The following is a 13,778-nucleotide window of genomic DNA, read 5'->3' on the forward strand; positions in this document are numbered from 1 at the left end:
AAAAAGAAAACAAATCTTGGAGTCTGAGGTAACATTCGAGTACCATCACTTTCTGTTGCCTTCAGGCTTCAAGGAGTAAATCTGTTTAGTTTGATTTATCAGTCGATAAATAAAAGCTGACACTTTTTAACACAAACATAAATATCACAACCACACCAAAATAGCCAACAACAAGGTGGTAATTTTGACTCACTGAGATGAGTTATCATTTCTGAATGACAAGTTCGATTCACCTTTGTTATTAGTATACACTTGTGGCGTGCAGGCACATGGTACAGGCAGCTATCAAGTTGTAACCAACAATAGCCAGGACCCACCTTGGCCTGGTCTTAATGAGCTATGATGGTCCCACCATTATGGAAAAAAATAACTTGTACTTGCCATTAACGGCACGTTACGTTCCCTATAAAGGCCATAATAGCCCCGTAATGGTCTATTACGGGACAAATACAGATTTTTCATACTTTTTAATCAACAATATGAGGCAGATATATGTTTTTCGGGGGTTTTTTCAATAAATAAATAAATAAATAAGAGAGACCATAACGGCCGTTACAGGGCCGTAACAGCCGTTATGCCCCGTATTGTAAAGGTAATGGTGGTGGCGGTGGTGGCCATTACGGCCACCGTTACCGTTACGGAACACCTTGCTAACATTAATTATTAGACACTCGATTTTAAATTCGAACGCTATACCATGCAGATGTCAATCTATGAAAGTAAGCATTTCCTGAAAGGTAGGAAGAGCAAGTAAATCACCATCACAAATTCTTGTGTTCTACTAAATAATTCCCAACACAATCCATGATGGGGACATTAGAGGATCTACTTGAGTGTACCAGAGACGGAGGCGATCGCCCACATTAGCGCAATTTTCTTAGTGGATGGGAGACGAGTTCCATATGGGACCCATCGGGCCATTTTGAAGACCTCACATGCATTGGATATGCATAAGGAAGACCCCACTTTGGGATGATGCGTGTGGGTTGCTTAGGAGACCATTTTAGTCATAGGACTTTTATTTCATGTCGATTCGACCGTTGGATCTTGTCGATTAAGCCATCAGGCTGTCAAATCTTTTAGATCTGAGTCCCTTAGACTTTGATCGTGTTTCATTTATGTTTTTTGGTTATTTTTAGGATTTATTTGATGATTGAGATTGATAATAAGTGTTTTAGTTTCTTTATTTTGGATGATGGGCCATTTCACTTAAGTGAATGGCATAATGATAATTGTGTTGATATTTCATTATAAAAGTACGAGTATGGGGGGGAGGGAAACATCCAATCCTCGTGAAGGAGATTGAGAAGGAAACAAAAAAGAGAAGCTCTCTTGTGTGAAGGTATTTTTCTTCTTTATTTTTCGGATTTATGAGAAACCCTCCCTTCTAATTGAATTGTGAAAGGATAGAGGCTTGTTTGGTGGTGGATTCCCCAAAGTACATTATTTCTCTCTCTTCTCCAACAAAGTATTCTTCTTCCTCTCTTTTCTTCCTCCTCCCCCAACAAGGCTACAACCCTCTCAACCCATCAAAACCCAACCAAATCCACCTCCCCCCAAACAAATAAACAAAAATAAAAATCCATGCGTGGACCCACACATGCACATGCACGCGCGTCTGTACGGGCAGCCGCATGTCGGCACCCTTTTGGTGTTTTCCTTCTTTGATTTCCCTCAAAACCTACTTAATCCCTAGATCTTTTAAATCCCTAAAAACCCAATTCCCCAAATCTCAATCCATGAATCCAAAACCCTAATGAAAATCTGAATTTTTTGTGAAACTTTCTCCAAATTAGAATTTTATTTGCATCATTGTCTATCCATGTGGTTGTTGCCAATGCTGTCGAATCGCATATGCTTATGCGCATATGCAATCGCACAATCGCATATGCGACCGTATATTTTTTGTTTTAAATTAAAAATAAAAAATAAAAAAAATCAAAAAATATGGAAATTTCAAAAAAAATTGTTATAAAAAAAAGAAAAGAAAAAGAAAAAGAAATTAAGGGTAACTTTCCTACTTTCCTAAGTTAATAAATAACTAATTTTACATATTTAAAATATATTTGAGAGAAATAAAATTAATTAAACAATGAATTAAATAACAAGTGCTTGAATCTTGATCTTTCAACTTCCAAGAGAGGGAAATGTAGGAGAGAGATCACCTGGAAGTAAAAAATATAAGAGAGAGAGAGAGAGAGATCACCTGGAAGTAAAAAAATATAAGAGAGAGAGAGAGAGAGAGAGAGAGAGAGAGAGAGAGAGATTAAGACCACTTCGAATTAAGAAATGTAAAAGAAGAAAAGAGTAAAAGAATTTTGGAGTGAGAATATTGCAAATGGGGGAGGTTTGGAAGACTTCTTTATAGACTTTTTTTTTTTTTTAAATAAAAAAATAAAAACTAAAATAATGTGTCAACCGTTGGCCGATATGCGATCGCATATTTTGTATGCAATCGCATACATCGCATATGCGATCACATATTTTCGCATATGCAACATATGCGATCGCATATGTGCCAGATCGCATATGCCATGATCGTATATGCGATCTGCATATGGATATGCGACCACATATGCGCATATGCGGTTGCACATGACAACAATGGTTGTTGCACTACCCATGCTAGATTGAAAGTCCCTACTTCTAAGTGGGCCACTCTTGAATAATTTTATAGCTACGTACACTACGTATGTGATAACCTAGGACCTTCGTGTTATAAATCTAAATTTCCAAATCAATTATGTGGATATGTTTGATTTTCATATGTTGATTGCTGAAATTAATGTGCAATTGATATCTCATCATGCATCTTAGGGTAGTTTCCATCATTCTACATCAACCTGTGTATGTGATAACCTAGGACCTTCATGTTAATTTTCATATGTTGATTGCCGAAATTAATGTGCAATTGATCTCTCATCATGCATCTTAGGGTAGCTTCCATCATCTTAGGGTACCTTCGTGTTAATTTTCATATGTTGATTGCCGAAATTAATGTGACCTTCGTGTTAATTTTTATACGTTGATTGCCGAAATTAATGTGCAATTGATCTCTCATCATGCATCTTAGGGTAGCAGTCACCACACTTCTTTTCTTCTTCTTCTTGTCGAAGCAGAAGTGTGTTGGGGGGTGCTACTTCCTCAATAAAATTGCAACTAATTACTTTCACGTTGGATTTGGAAGACATTACTACAATTTGGGGGGGTGCTACTTCCCCATTAAAAACACTAGAAAGCACCATTTATTCTTGTCATTCCCTCTTGATTGAACTGCAATTCAATTCACTAGTAAACTCAGCCCAACTGGAGACTCTTCGGCCTTGTTTGCTAGACGCCTAAAAATGAGTTGAGTTTTCTTTTAGCTAACAGTAACCATGTATTAGAGATCTTGATCTCTACTACATAACAAGATCATGTTAACAGTGATTATAAATTAGAGATCAAGATCTCTAATAAATAATCAGTGTTAAATAAAAACAAGATCAACTCATCTTTTTAGGTGTCTACAAAACCGGGCCTTGGGCTTCTTTTGGACCACTCGTTTTTATGTAAAATTCATGCTGCAGCCATCAGGCTTTTATGTATGTGAGGACGGTGAGATCAAATAGAATCCACATAAATTCAGAACAAATGCTAATTAACTTTGCATTTTCTTGAACCAATGCAGATATAAGTTCACCAACAGACTCTTTGAGTAAATTCTAACAATTCTAACAACGGAGGGAAAAAAAAAAAAACCAAAAGTTTATCTTCGCTATAAAATAGTTCTAAATTGCATTACATGCAGAAAATCCAAGCTGTACATGAACAAATCATATAAACAAGTGAACTGATGATTTTAAGAGCGACGACGATGACGACGAAAACAACAACTACGATGACAATGATATACATATATACATTAGAATAATCTTATGGAAGACAACCCAAATTAGGGCAGAAGCAATCCCCAACCTCCTCCATTCCCTGTTTCAATTCCTGGACGGCAAGATTGATACCAGCCCACCGTCCATCAAATCAGGACCTTATACAAGTGCCACATCAGCACACCGATGGCACCAATCGCATTGGGACCTTCTCCCTGGATGGATCCCCTACTCCGCCTGCCGCAATTTGGACGGCCCGCTTGAAAGCGAAATGCATGCAATTAGAGAAAACGATCCAGCAAAGTACCCCATAGACGAAGTCGAATGCCGGATCCGAATACGGCGAAGATGACGATTCTTCCCAATTCGAACCTCCGAACCCGTCGAAATTCCACCCCCTGCCACTGCCTCCACCTCCGCCAAACGGACCGTCTCCGTTCCCGAAGAACCCCTCGTCGCCGCCGTCCACGCCTTCCTCCTCCGTGAGGGATCTCCGCCTCGTACGCCGCATCCTCCGGACGAGCGTCCGAGGGGCAGATCTGAAATTATGCGATCGGACTGTGGGCGGAGAGATAGCGTCCATGGGCAAGACGACGGCGAGGATGTTATTTGAGGAATGATGGCTTCGGAGGAGGATTTTGGCGAAGCCAAGACCATGCGTTGCTACAGAGACAGCATCGGCGATCAGCGAAATCTCCATCGTTGATCTGATGTTTCGGGTCCCGAATCCGACGGTGGAAATGGAATGACGAAGGGTTATAGGGAGGGTACAGAAACTGAAAAGGGGTAGGTTGGGAAGGAGATGTGGGGGTCTTGTTTTGGAGGAAGGAAGGTTTTTGTTCTTTCCCACCAGGAAAGAATTTCTCTGTCTTTCTCTTTTTTTCTTTTTTCTTTTTCAAAACGAAAGAGGAGTTATTTAGAATGGTGGTAGACACGAGAATACATACACATATGCTAAGGTATAGCTTAATCCGAACGGTTGAAATAGAATAAGTGATCATTTTTTATTAGATTAATTTAATGAAATATTAACTTCCTTATTTTTATGCGGTTTTATTTTGTTAGATTCAAATATATGATTATTCTTCAATCTGTCCAATAGGATAATTAATTCATTCTTATTAATATAATGTACAAAAACATGATCCATGATTTGGACGGTTTGGATTGAGGTTTGAATTTGACAAGTTTTCAGTTAAGATGTGCATGTGCATGCCTCTCCAAAGATCTTACAGGGTTTATCTGCTGAAGAAAAACCCAAATTTGCCAGAGAAATTTACGACTGTGGACCCCACCTTTTATCCGGTGGTTTTTACAAAACAATACAAACTTAACATACGCACTTAGACCTCCTCGTACGGCCACCGAATTTGAGGACGAAAATACCCCTGCCTTCCTCTGGCTGGCGTGCAGAGACGAGCGCTGACGGACGGTCCGGCGATGGGAAACTCAGGTGGGGCCCACTGTGATGTTTGTGAGAAATCCTTCCCGTCTAAGTTCATTCATAGGGTCACAAAGACCTGGATGAAGAGGAAAAACAAATTTCATAATGATCCTCTGAAAGGGTTTCAATGGTAGACGTTCAATTACCCACTGCCATTTATAGTGTGGTCCACTTGATAGCTAGATCTGTCTTATTTTTCATCTCAAGCCTTAATACGAGTTCACCAAATAGATGGATGGTTTGGATATAACACATACCTTATAAAAAAAATATAAAAAAATAAAAGGAAACCAACGAGTTGGGGTTGACCGGGTCAAAGCTGGGACTATGGCTATAACTGGAGTGCTATGCACTTTTTTCTCTATTTTTTTAATTTTTATTTTTTACATGGAGAACATTTTCCCTCTTACATTTTTCTATAATACATAATTATGTAAATATGTATATATAAGTTTATAAAAATATTTTTCTATCTTTTAATTCATTTCTTTATCTATTTATTTAACAAGCATATCTCCTAAATTAGAATGATTTACTTAACTAACCACATATGATTTTGGGGTAAGAGAAGCTAATTTAGCCAACCAACCTAGTTATTTTCCAAGATTTCATCGGGTCGATGGTCGAAAATCCATTTCATTTAGTTCGTGGTCAATTTTAATCACTTCGCGGTCAAACTGGAAATTTAACGGGGCAAACATGAAATTGAGCAAGGCCAACATGAAATTGAGCGGGGCAAACTAGAAATTCAGCAAGGCAAACATGAAATTGAGTGGGGCAAATATGAAATTGAGTGGGGGAAATTAGAAAATCAGCGGGGCAAAATAGGAAATCAGCGGGGCAAACATGAAATTGAGCGAGGAAAACTATCAATGCAAACGGGGCAAACTAGAAAATTAGCGGGGTAAACTAGGAAATCAGCAGGGCAAACATGAAATTGAGCGAGGGAAACTAGAAAATCAGCGAGGCAAACTAGAAAATCAGCGGGGCAAACATGAAACCGAGCGGGGGAAACTAGAAAATCAGCGGAGCAAACTAGAAAATCAGCAGAGCAAACTAAGAAATCAGCGGGGCAAACATGAAATTGAGCGGGGGAAACTAGAAAATCAGCGGGGCAAACTAGAAAATCAGCGAGACAAACTAGAAAATGCTTTTCCTCTCTCATGTTTGCCCTGCTGATTTTCTAGTTTGTCCCGCTGCTTTTCCTCTCCCATTTCCACAGTTTGCTTTTCCTCTCCCTTTCCACTACTGCTTTCACTGCCGTTGCTTTCACCCCCTTTCCTCACTGCATTTCTAGTAGAAAGACCAAAAAAACCCTTTTGTGGGCCCCCCTTATCAGCATTGTCTTCTTCTGAAAATGGTTGTTCCAGTGAAGAAAGCACGCAGCACAGGTACATTTTAAACTCAGTTGGGCCCACATTGAATGTATGTAGTTCCATTTTTATTTTGTACTCGCCAAGGGTAGTAGAGGAAAAGGTTCTATACAGTCGAGCTCATGGGAACTCCCCATGAGGTCGAGCTATGTGGGCCCCACCATGATGTATGTCGAACATCAACACCGTGAATTTAATGGGTCCCCTTTAAATTATGGGATAGCAGAAAAATCAGCCCTATACGGAACTCAGGTGGGCCATACCATCTAAAATCATGTGAAGACATGCCTAAAACATATAAATTTACTTGGTGGGGCCCACCTGAAATTTGGATGTGTCTGAAACTTGGTCTGACCCCTCATTCAAGTGGGACACACATTATGGATGGGCTGGATTTGTGAAACACATCTCGGTGGGCCTAAAAAATAATTATGAATGTTTTAATGGAAGGTAACCCCTCTCAAGTTTTGTACATGGTGTGGCCTACAAAAGTCACGAATTAACTTGATTTTTAAGCTCTAGGCCCACCATGGAATGGTGCATCTTCATGATAGCGCCCACACAGCTCGACCATATAGAACCTTTTCCCACACACACGTATATATACACATGACACATGTGCATGCGTGCACGCACGTGTGTGTGTGTGTGTAGGGAAAAGGTACTATGCGCTCGACCTCACGAGTCCATCCCACCCATGAGGTCGAGCTGTGTGGGCCCCACCATGATGCGTTTCGAACATCTAACCCATCAGTCAGATGCACCATTCCATCGTGGGCCTAGGTCTCAAAAATCAAGTTAATCCGTGACTTGTGTGGGCCACACCACATACAGAAGTGGGGAGGGGCTGTGCACCATTAAAAATTCATAATCCGTTTTTTGGGCCCACCGAGATGTGGTTTGCAAATCTAGCCCATCCATTGTGTGTCCCAGTTGCATGAGGGTTCAGACCAAGTTTCAACAGCATTCAAAACTCAGGTGGGCCCCACCAAGTGCTTTTATATGTTTTAACGGTGTTTCACATGATTTTAGATGGTATGGCCCACCTGAGTTCCATATACGGCTGATTTTTGGGATATCCCATAATTTAGAGGGTACTCATCAAATGCACGGTGTTGATGGTCGACACGCATCACGGTGGGGCCCACACAACTCGACCTCACGGCAGCTAATCATGAGGTCGAGCGCATAGTACCTTTTCAATATATATATATATAAGGGGTTGAGCCCCAAATTGAAGCATATCAAAAGATCAAGTTGATCATACCACGGGAAACAGTGGGCATAGTGATTTTCTAGTTTGCCCCGCTGATTTTCTAGTTTGCCCTGCTGATTTCATGTTTCTCCCGCTCAATTTCTAGTTTCCCCCGCTGATTTTCTAGTTTCCCTCGCTCAATTTCATATTTGCCCCGCTGATTTCCTAGTTTGCCCCGTTGATTTTCTAGTTTGCCCCGCTCAATTCCATTTTTGCCCCGTTGAATTTCATGATTTGCCCTACCGAATTTCATGTTTCCCTTGCTGAAAATCAAGTTTTCCCCAATCAATTTCTCGTGTTCCCCGTTGAATTTTATGTTTTCCCCGCTGAATTTAATGTTTCCTACCCTAAATTTCATGTTTGCCCCATTCAATTTCATGTTTGTCCCACTCAATATCTAATTTCCCTCCTTCAATGTCTAGGTTCCTTCCCTCATATGGGGTTTTGGTGTACACATATTCTGATGAAAATGGAGGGGTAATGAACATTATGTATTACAAATAAAACATCATTGTGGGGCGTAACAAGCATAATTAGATTGCATACTGAGTTAGTCAGTATGCTCCCATTGTACTAAGTAAACTCAGTTGGGCCCACATTAAATGTATGTAGTATATCCACGTCGTCCATCCGTTTTTTCATCTAATTCTAGCGATTTAGCCCCAAATTGAAGCATATCAAAAGATCAAGTGGATCATACCACGGGAAATAGTGGGCATAATGATTTCCACCGTTGAAACCATAATGAGCCTAACAGTGATGTTTGTTTGTTATCAAACTTATAGACATGGATTAATAGAAAACACAATTATAAGCTTGATCTAAAACTTCTGTGGCCCCTAAGATATGATCAATATTAGAAGTTCAATTCAAAATTTTATTTGGTGTGGTTCATTTGAACATTGGATACGTTTAGATTTATCGGCTCAAGCCATGAAATTATCTGCTAAGTTTGCCCAGCTGATTGTCTAGTTTGCCTCGCTGAATTTCATGTTTACCCCGCTGATTTCCTAGTTTGCTCCGCTGATTTTCTAGTTTGCCCCGCTGATTGTCTAGTTTGCCTCGCTGAATTTCATGTTTGCCCCGCTGATCTCCTAGTTTGCCCCGCTGATTTTCTAGTTTGCCCCGCTGATTGTCTAGTTTGCCTCACTGAATTTCATGTTTGCCCCGCTGATTTCCTAGTTTGCCCCACTGATTTTCTAGTTTGCCCCGCTGATTTCCTAGTTTGCCCCGCTCAATTTCATGTTTGCCCCGCTGATTTCCTAGTTAGCCCCACTGATTGTGTAGTTTCCCCCGCTGAATTTCTAGTTTCCCCCACTTAATTTCATGTTTGCCCCATTGATTTTCTAGTTTGCCCCGCTGATTTTCTAGTTTCCCTCGCTCAATTTCATGTTTGCCCCACTGATTTACTAGTTTGCCCCGCTGATTTTCTGTCACGCCCCAAACTCGGAAAACGGGCTCATAAAATTTTCGATCGCCGAATCCGGCGCCGACAGCCTCCGTAGTGCCCAATTCTTGGATCCCGGCACTCTCGTGCTAGATTCCGATCCTGGGATCCTATAAGAAGGATTTTCAGTATGAATTTTTTTTTGTAATGAAGCATAACCAAGTCACCAAAACAACAACATCACATATCCACTATATATAAAAAAAACTTTTAAGTACAGTGCGGAAAGGGAAATATAAGATGATCAAAAGCTCCAAAATGATCAGATGCACACTCCTGCCTCAGCGCTGCTGCTGTCCAACGCTACCTGCACGCAAAGGTCGTGCATAAGCTTTCAAAAGCTTAGAGGGTGGTGTAAGTGTATGCGCAAGGCAAGCGCTAAGTGTGCAATATCAGAGTAATGCGAAAATATGCGGTAAGTCCATGAATGCTATCAGCTGTACCAAAGCTATGTAATGCAAGGCATGAATGCTATCGACCATACTAAGGCCATGCGATGCGAGGCCTATGTAGCCAAATGTCATATGCGAGATGTAATACAAGCATGTCAATACTCATCAAGTACACATATCAGTACAGTTCCTCTCTGGATATCACCGAGGTCTAATACACCTCACACTGACTGCCTCCTCCCTAGCTACACAGTCAAGCAAGTGGAAGAGATCACACTATCTGCCTGACCAGTAGTCTGCCAATACCTACCCGGCTCGTCGATAGCGGACTCATTTGCGAGCTGGTCAAACTCAGCCTAGCTTATAGCACCCTCCCTCAGGCGGATAAGGCCACACCCCCTTCCAACCGATCACGACACAGTGGGAGAAGCGGCCTACTGGTATTCGGCACTCGGACGCTCGTGTATTTACTCAGTCTAGACGTTAGAGCATCTCCTGATACCAAAAAGGTTCTGGGATTTTCACCCAATGACATCCTAAGTACCCACAATGCTAGAATCAATATTTTCGGTATCCGATACGACCATCCACGATGTGCCTGTGGAGGCCACGGCCCTGATGTCGCTAGGGCGTGCAGTGATCAAGTCACATATATGGGGAATGTATGAGTCACATCGTCAAATCATGCAGTAATCCTGCGCGTACCACGCACTCATGTGGGGGCACTCTGTCTTATAAGGAGTCCCGTAAATGTCTCAGCCCAATGGCTTATGCTATGATCAAACATTCCTCATATCAAGCATACAAATGATGCGTATGGGCATGAATCATGGAGCTATACTAAGCATGTTATAAAGTGATGAATTATCAACAAGTATGGGCCTATCAATGGGCCCTAAGGAAAGTCATAATGTGGACATTTAACCAACATTATTCTTATAATGTGGACGTCAAACCAACATTGTTCCCTAGGCATGGCCTGCCATAAAACATCATTACACAAACCATATGAAATCACACATTGCAATGGACCTATATACATCTCATTAGGCCTCGACGCATAGGTCTCAAATACATCAAATGGGCCGTATCATATGGGCCTTATATAATCAAGTGGGCCACATCAATGGGCCTTCAAATACATTACAATGGGCCATAACCCATGGGCCTTGAATACATCAAAATGGGCCTTATAACATGGGCCTTATATTCATATCAAGGTGGGCCTCAACAATGACCACAAATACATAGAATGGGCCTAATCACATGGGTCTTATGTACATCAGATGGGCCACACCAATTGGGCCCCATGTCTATACTCAAGTGGGCCCCAACAACAGGCCATAATACATCAAGATGGACCTAATCCTATGACCTTATATATATATATATATACCAAAGTGGGGTCCACTTGGACTATAGATCTGTCTTATTTTTAGTCTCAAGCCTGTAAAAAGAGCTTTCAAAATGGTTGGACAGTTTGTATGTAACACAAGCATCATGGTGGGGGTCCACATGAAGGCCCACCATCATATATATATTAGGTATAATATAATATATAATTCATATACAGTATATATCTACAATATTATATATAATATATATATATATATATATATATATATATATATATATATATATATATATTATATAAATATATATATATATATATATATATATATATATATATCTACACACACGCACACACACCGTCCCTGGATGGTGTGGATAGAGGATTGGTTTCACCGTCCATTGTCGGTGGATGGTGAGAATGAACACATACATCACTGTGGGTCCCATGTGGGGCCCACCATAATGCTTATATGCCATCCCATCTGTCCATAAGGTCACGCAGACCTAGATGAAGAGTAAAAACAAATTTCATCTTGATCCAAAACTTCTGTGGACCCAAAAAGGGTTTTAATGGTAGACGGTTCAGCCCTATTGTTTCCTGTGGTGTGGGCCACCTGAGCGTTGGATGGGCCTGATTTTTGGAGGGCGGCTCGCTGCCCTAAGGGCCCACGGAGTGGACGGAGTGGATACATAACACACATCATGGTGGGGCCCACGGCTGGGACCGTGGGTCCCTATTCGTCCGCCCGCCAGATGCCGCAGGCGCTGCCTGCGCCTCTAGCAGCAGCAGCGCCTGCTGCATGAATTATTATTATTATTATTTTTTGAAAATCGCGTTTTTTCATGGTTTTTCCGTGGTAGAGCCCGCATCGGGTGAATTCGACCCACCCAATGGATTCCATAGTCCAAAATCTACCCATCAAGCCCAATATTGGGCATCTTTTGTCATGTAGAAAATTTCAGGTGACTTTAAATGGTGGGAATCAGTGTTTGCTAAGGTATGGCCCACTAGAAAGTTGGATCAGCTTCATTTTCCGGCTCAACGCCTAAAATGAGCTGGTAAATAGGATGGACGGTGTGGATTGGATACTTACATCAAGGTGGGGCCTACACAAGTGGTCCACTCAAAAGCTTGAATAACCAAGCTAATATTTGTGTTTTCTTTCCACGTCCAGCGTCCCTGGACGCTGGACGGTCTTGGCATACACATGCATAAGGTGGGCCTTGCTCGGGTGGGCCACCAAATGGATGTGTGGTATGGATAAAACATACATTTAAGGTGGGGTCCATCCAAGTGGGCCACACACTACATCACTCAACAAGAATAAAAGAAAGAGAGGGAAAGAGAGAGAAGGAGAGAGAGATCGTGTGATGGAGGAACCCCGACACTATGGGCCCTCCCTTCCATGTTTACAACATAAATCAAGATGGGTCCCAATACATATAGGCCCACCGATTCGAAATCAATGGTGGAGATCCTTTCTCCACCAAAATGTACGATTTAGATGACCCTATTTATGCAAAGAAGATAAACATCATGATGGGGTCCATAGAGAATGGCCCCATTATGGAATGATTATGAGGATCAAGGTGGTTCATCGGTCACATCAAGGGTCCAAAGTAACATCCATACCATCAATCGGTAGGCCTCACTTGGCCCATTATCAAAACATATATATAAAAAAAATCTATCCTAATAAGCACCTTCCGATTGATCTTCTTGGTCCGTTGAAAAGCCAATCTCCTTGTGCTTCACTTTGATGGAGGGTGATGAGGGATGGATGGCTAGGATGAAGGTTTTGAGATGGGAAAGTGGGCCACCAAAAATCACTTTTTCTCTCTTGAAAATGGTTGGACGTGAGTTCTCTTGCTTGCTTGGGATAGAGTGTTGAGAAAGAGAGAGAGAAGGGGTTGTAAGGAGAGAGAGTGATGGGTGATGGAGTGATGGATGGGAGAGAGGGATGGGTGTGTAAGGACTTTGTTGACTTTAGGGGTAGATGATGTAAGAAGGGTATGGGGTGTGTAAGAAACTTTTGACTTATGGGTTGCTTGGGGATGGGTGTGAGGTGATGGTGTACTTGACCCTTGATGAGATTGATTGATTGATGGATGTGACATGTTGTAGAGATTCTCTTGAGATTGCAACGCGTGGTGTTTTCTTCGAAATAAACGTCGGCCCTCATCTTCCGGCCAGGGTATCGCATCGGTGCTTGAGTCGCGGCGTTGGAACCGCAGCGACTGTGCAGTCACAATGATACAAGTCTCGGATTAAGCCGACTCAAATCTATGGGATTCAATTTACGGTTACGTGCAAACGTCGATTATACGTCGCAGGTTGCTGAAATTCGACGGGAAAGATCACGGGAGTCGACGGAACAGTATGGACTAGGATACGGGTCTTACAGCTCTCCCCTCCTAATAAAGATTTCGTCCTCGAAATTTACATTACCATTACAACTCAACATAACTCATAAGGGAATAGAAAATATAACATCATATATAATCAAAACACTATACATCGTACAATCAAACATCGAAAAGATGAGGATAATGCTCTCGAATCTCCACCTCGCCCTCCCAAGACGCCTCATCCACACTATGATGGCCCCACTGCACCTTCACCAAGGGGATGACCTTGGTCCGCA

At 41.6% G+C, this 13,778-nt stretch overlaps 1 protein-coding gene across 1 annotated transcript; it reads right to left on the bottom strand.

The window, feature by feature from the left end:
• Nucleotides 1-3,803: 3,803 nt before the first annotated feature.
• Nucleotides 3,804-4,756, bottom strand: LOC131225605 (uncharacterized). Its single transcript, XM_058221159.1, has one exon. It carries the CDS (start codon nucleotides 4,567-4,569, stop codon nucleotides 4,045-4,047), a length of 525 nt encoding a protein of 174 aa, XP_058077142.1. The 5' UTR covers nucleotides 4,570-4,756; the 3' UTR covers nucleotides 3,804-4,044.
• Nucleotides 4,757-13,778: the final 9,022 nt, after the last annotated feature.

This window comes from Magnolia sinica, chromosome 14 (assembly GCF_029962835.1).
Source record: "Magnolia sinica isolate HGM2019 chromosome 14, MsV1, whole genome shotgun sequence".
Lineage (NCBI taxonomy): Eukaryota > Viridiplantae > Streptophyta > Magnoliopsida > Magnoliales > Magnoliaceae > Magnolia > Magnolia sinica.

Bases quoted from the DNA above. Each gene is read 5' to 3' on its own strand.
- LOC131225605 (XM_058221159.1), bottom strand. From the start codon at position 4,569: ATGGAGATTTCGCTGATCGCCGATGCTGTCTCTGTAGCAACGCATGGT.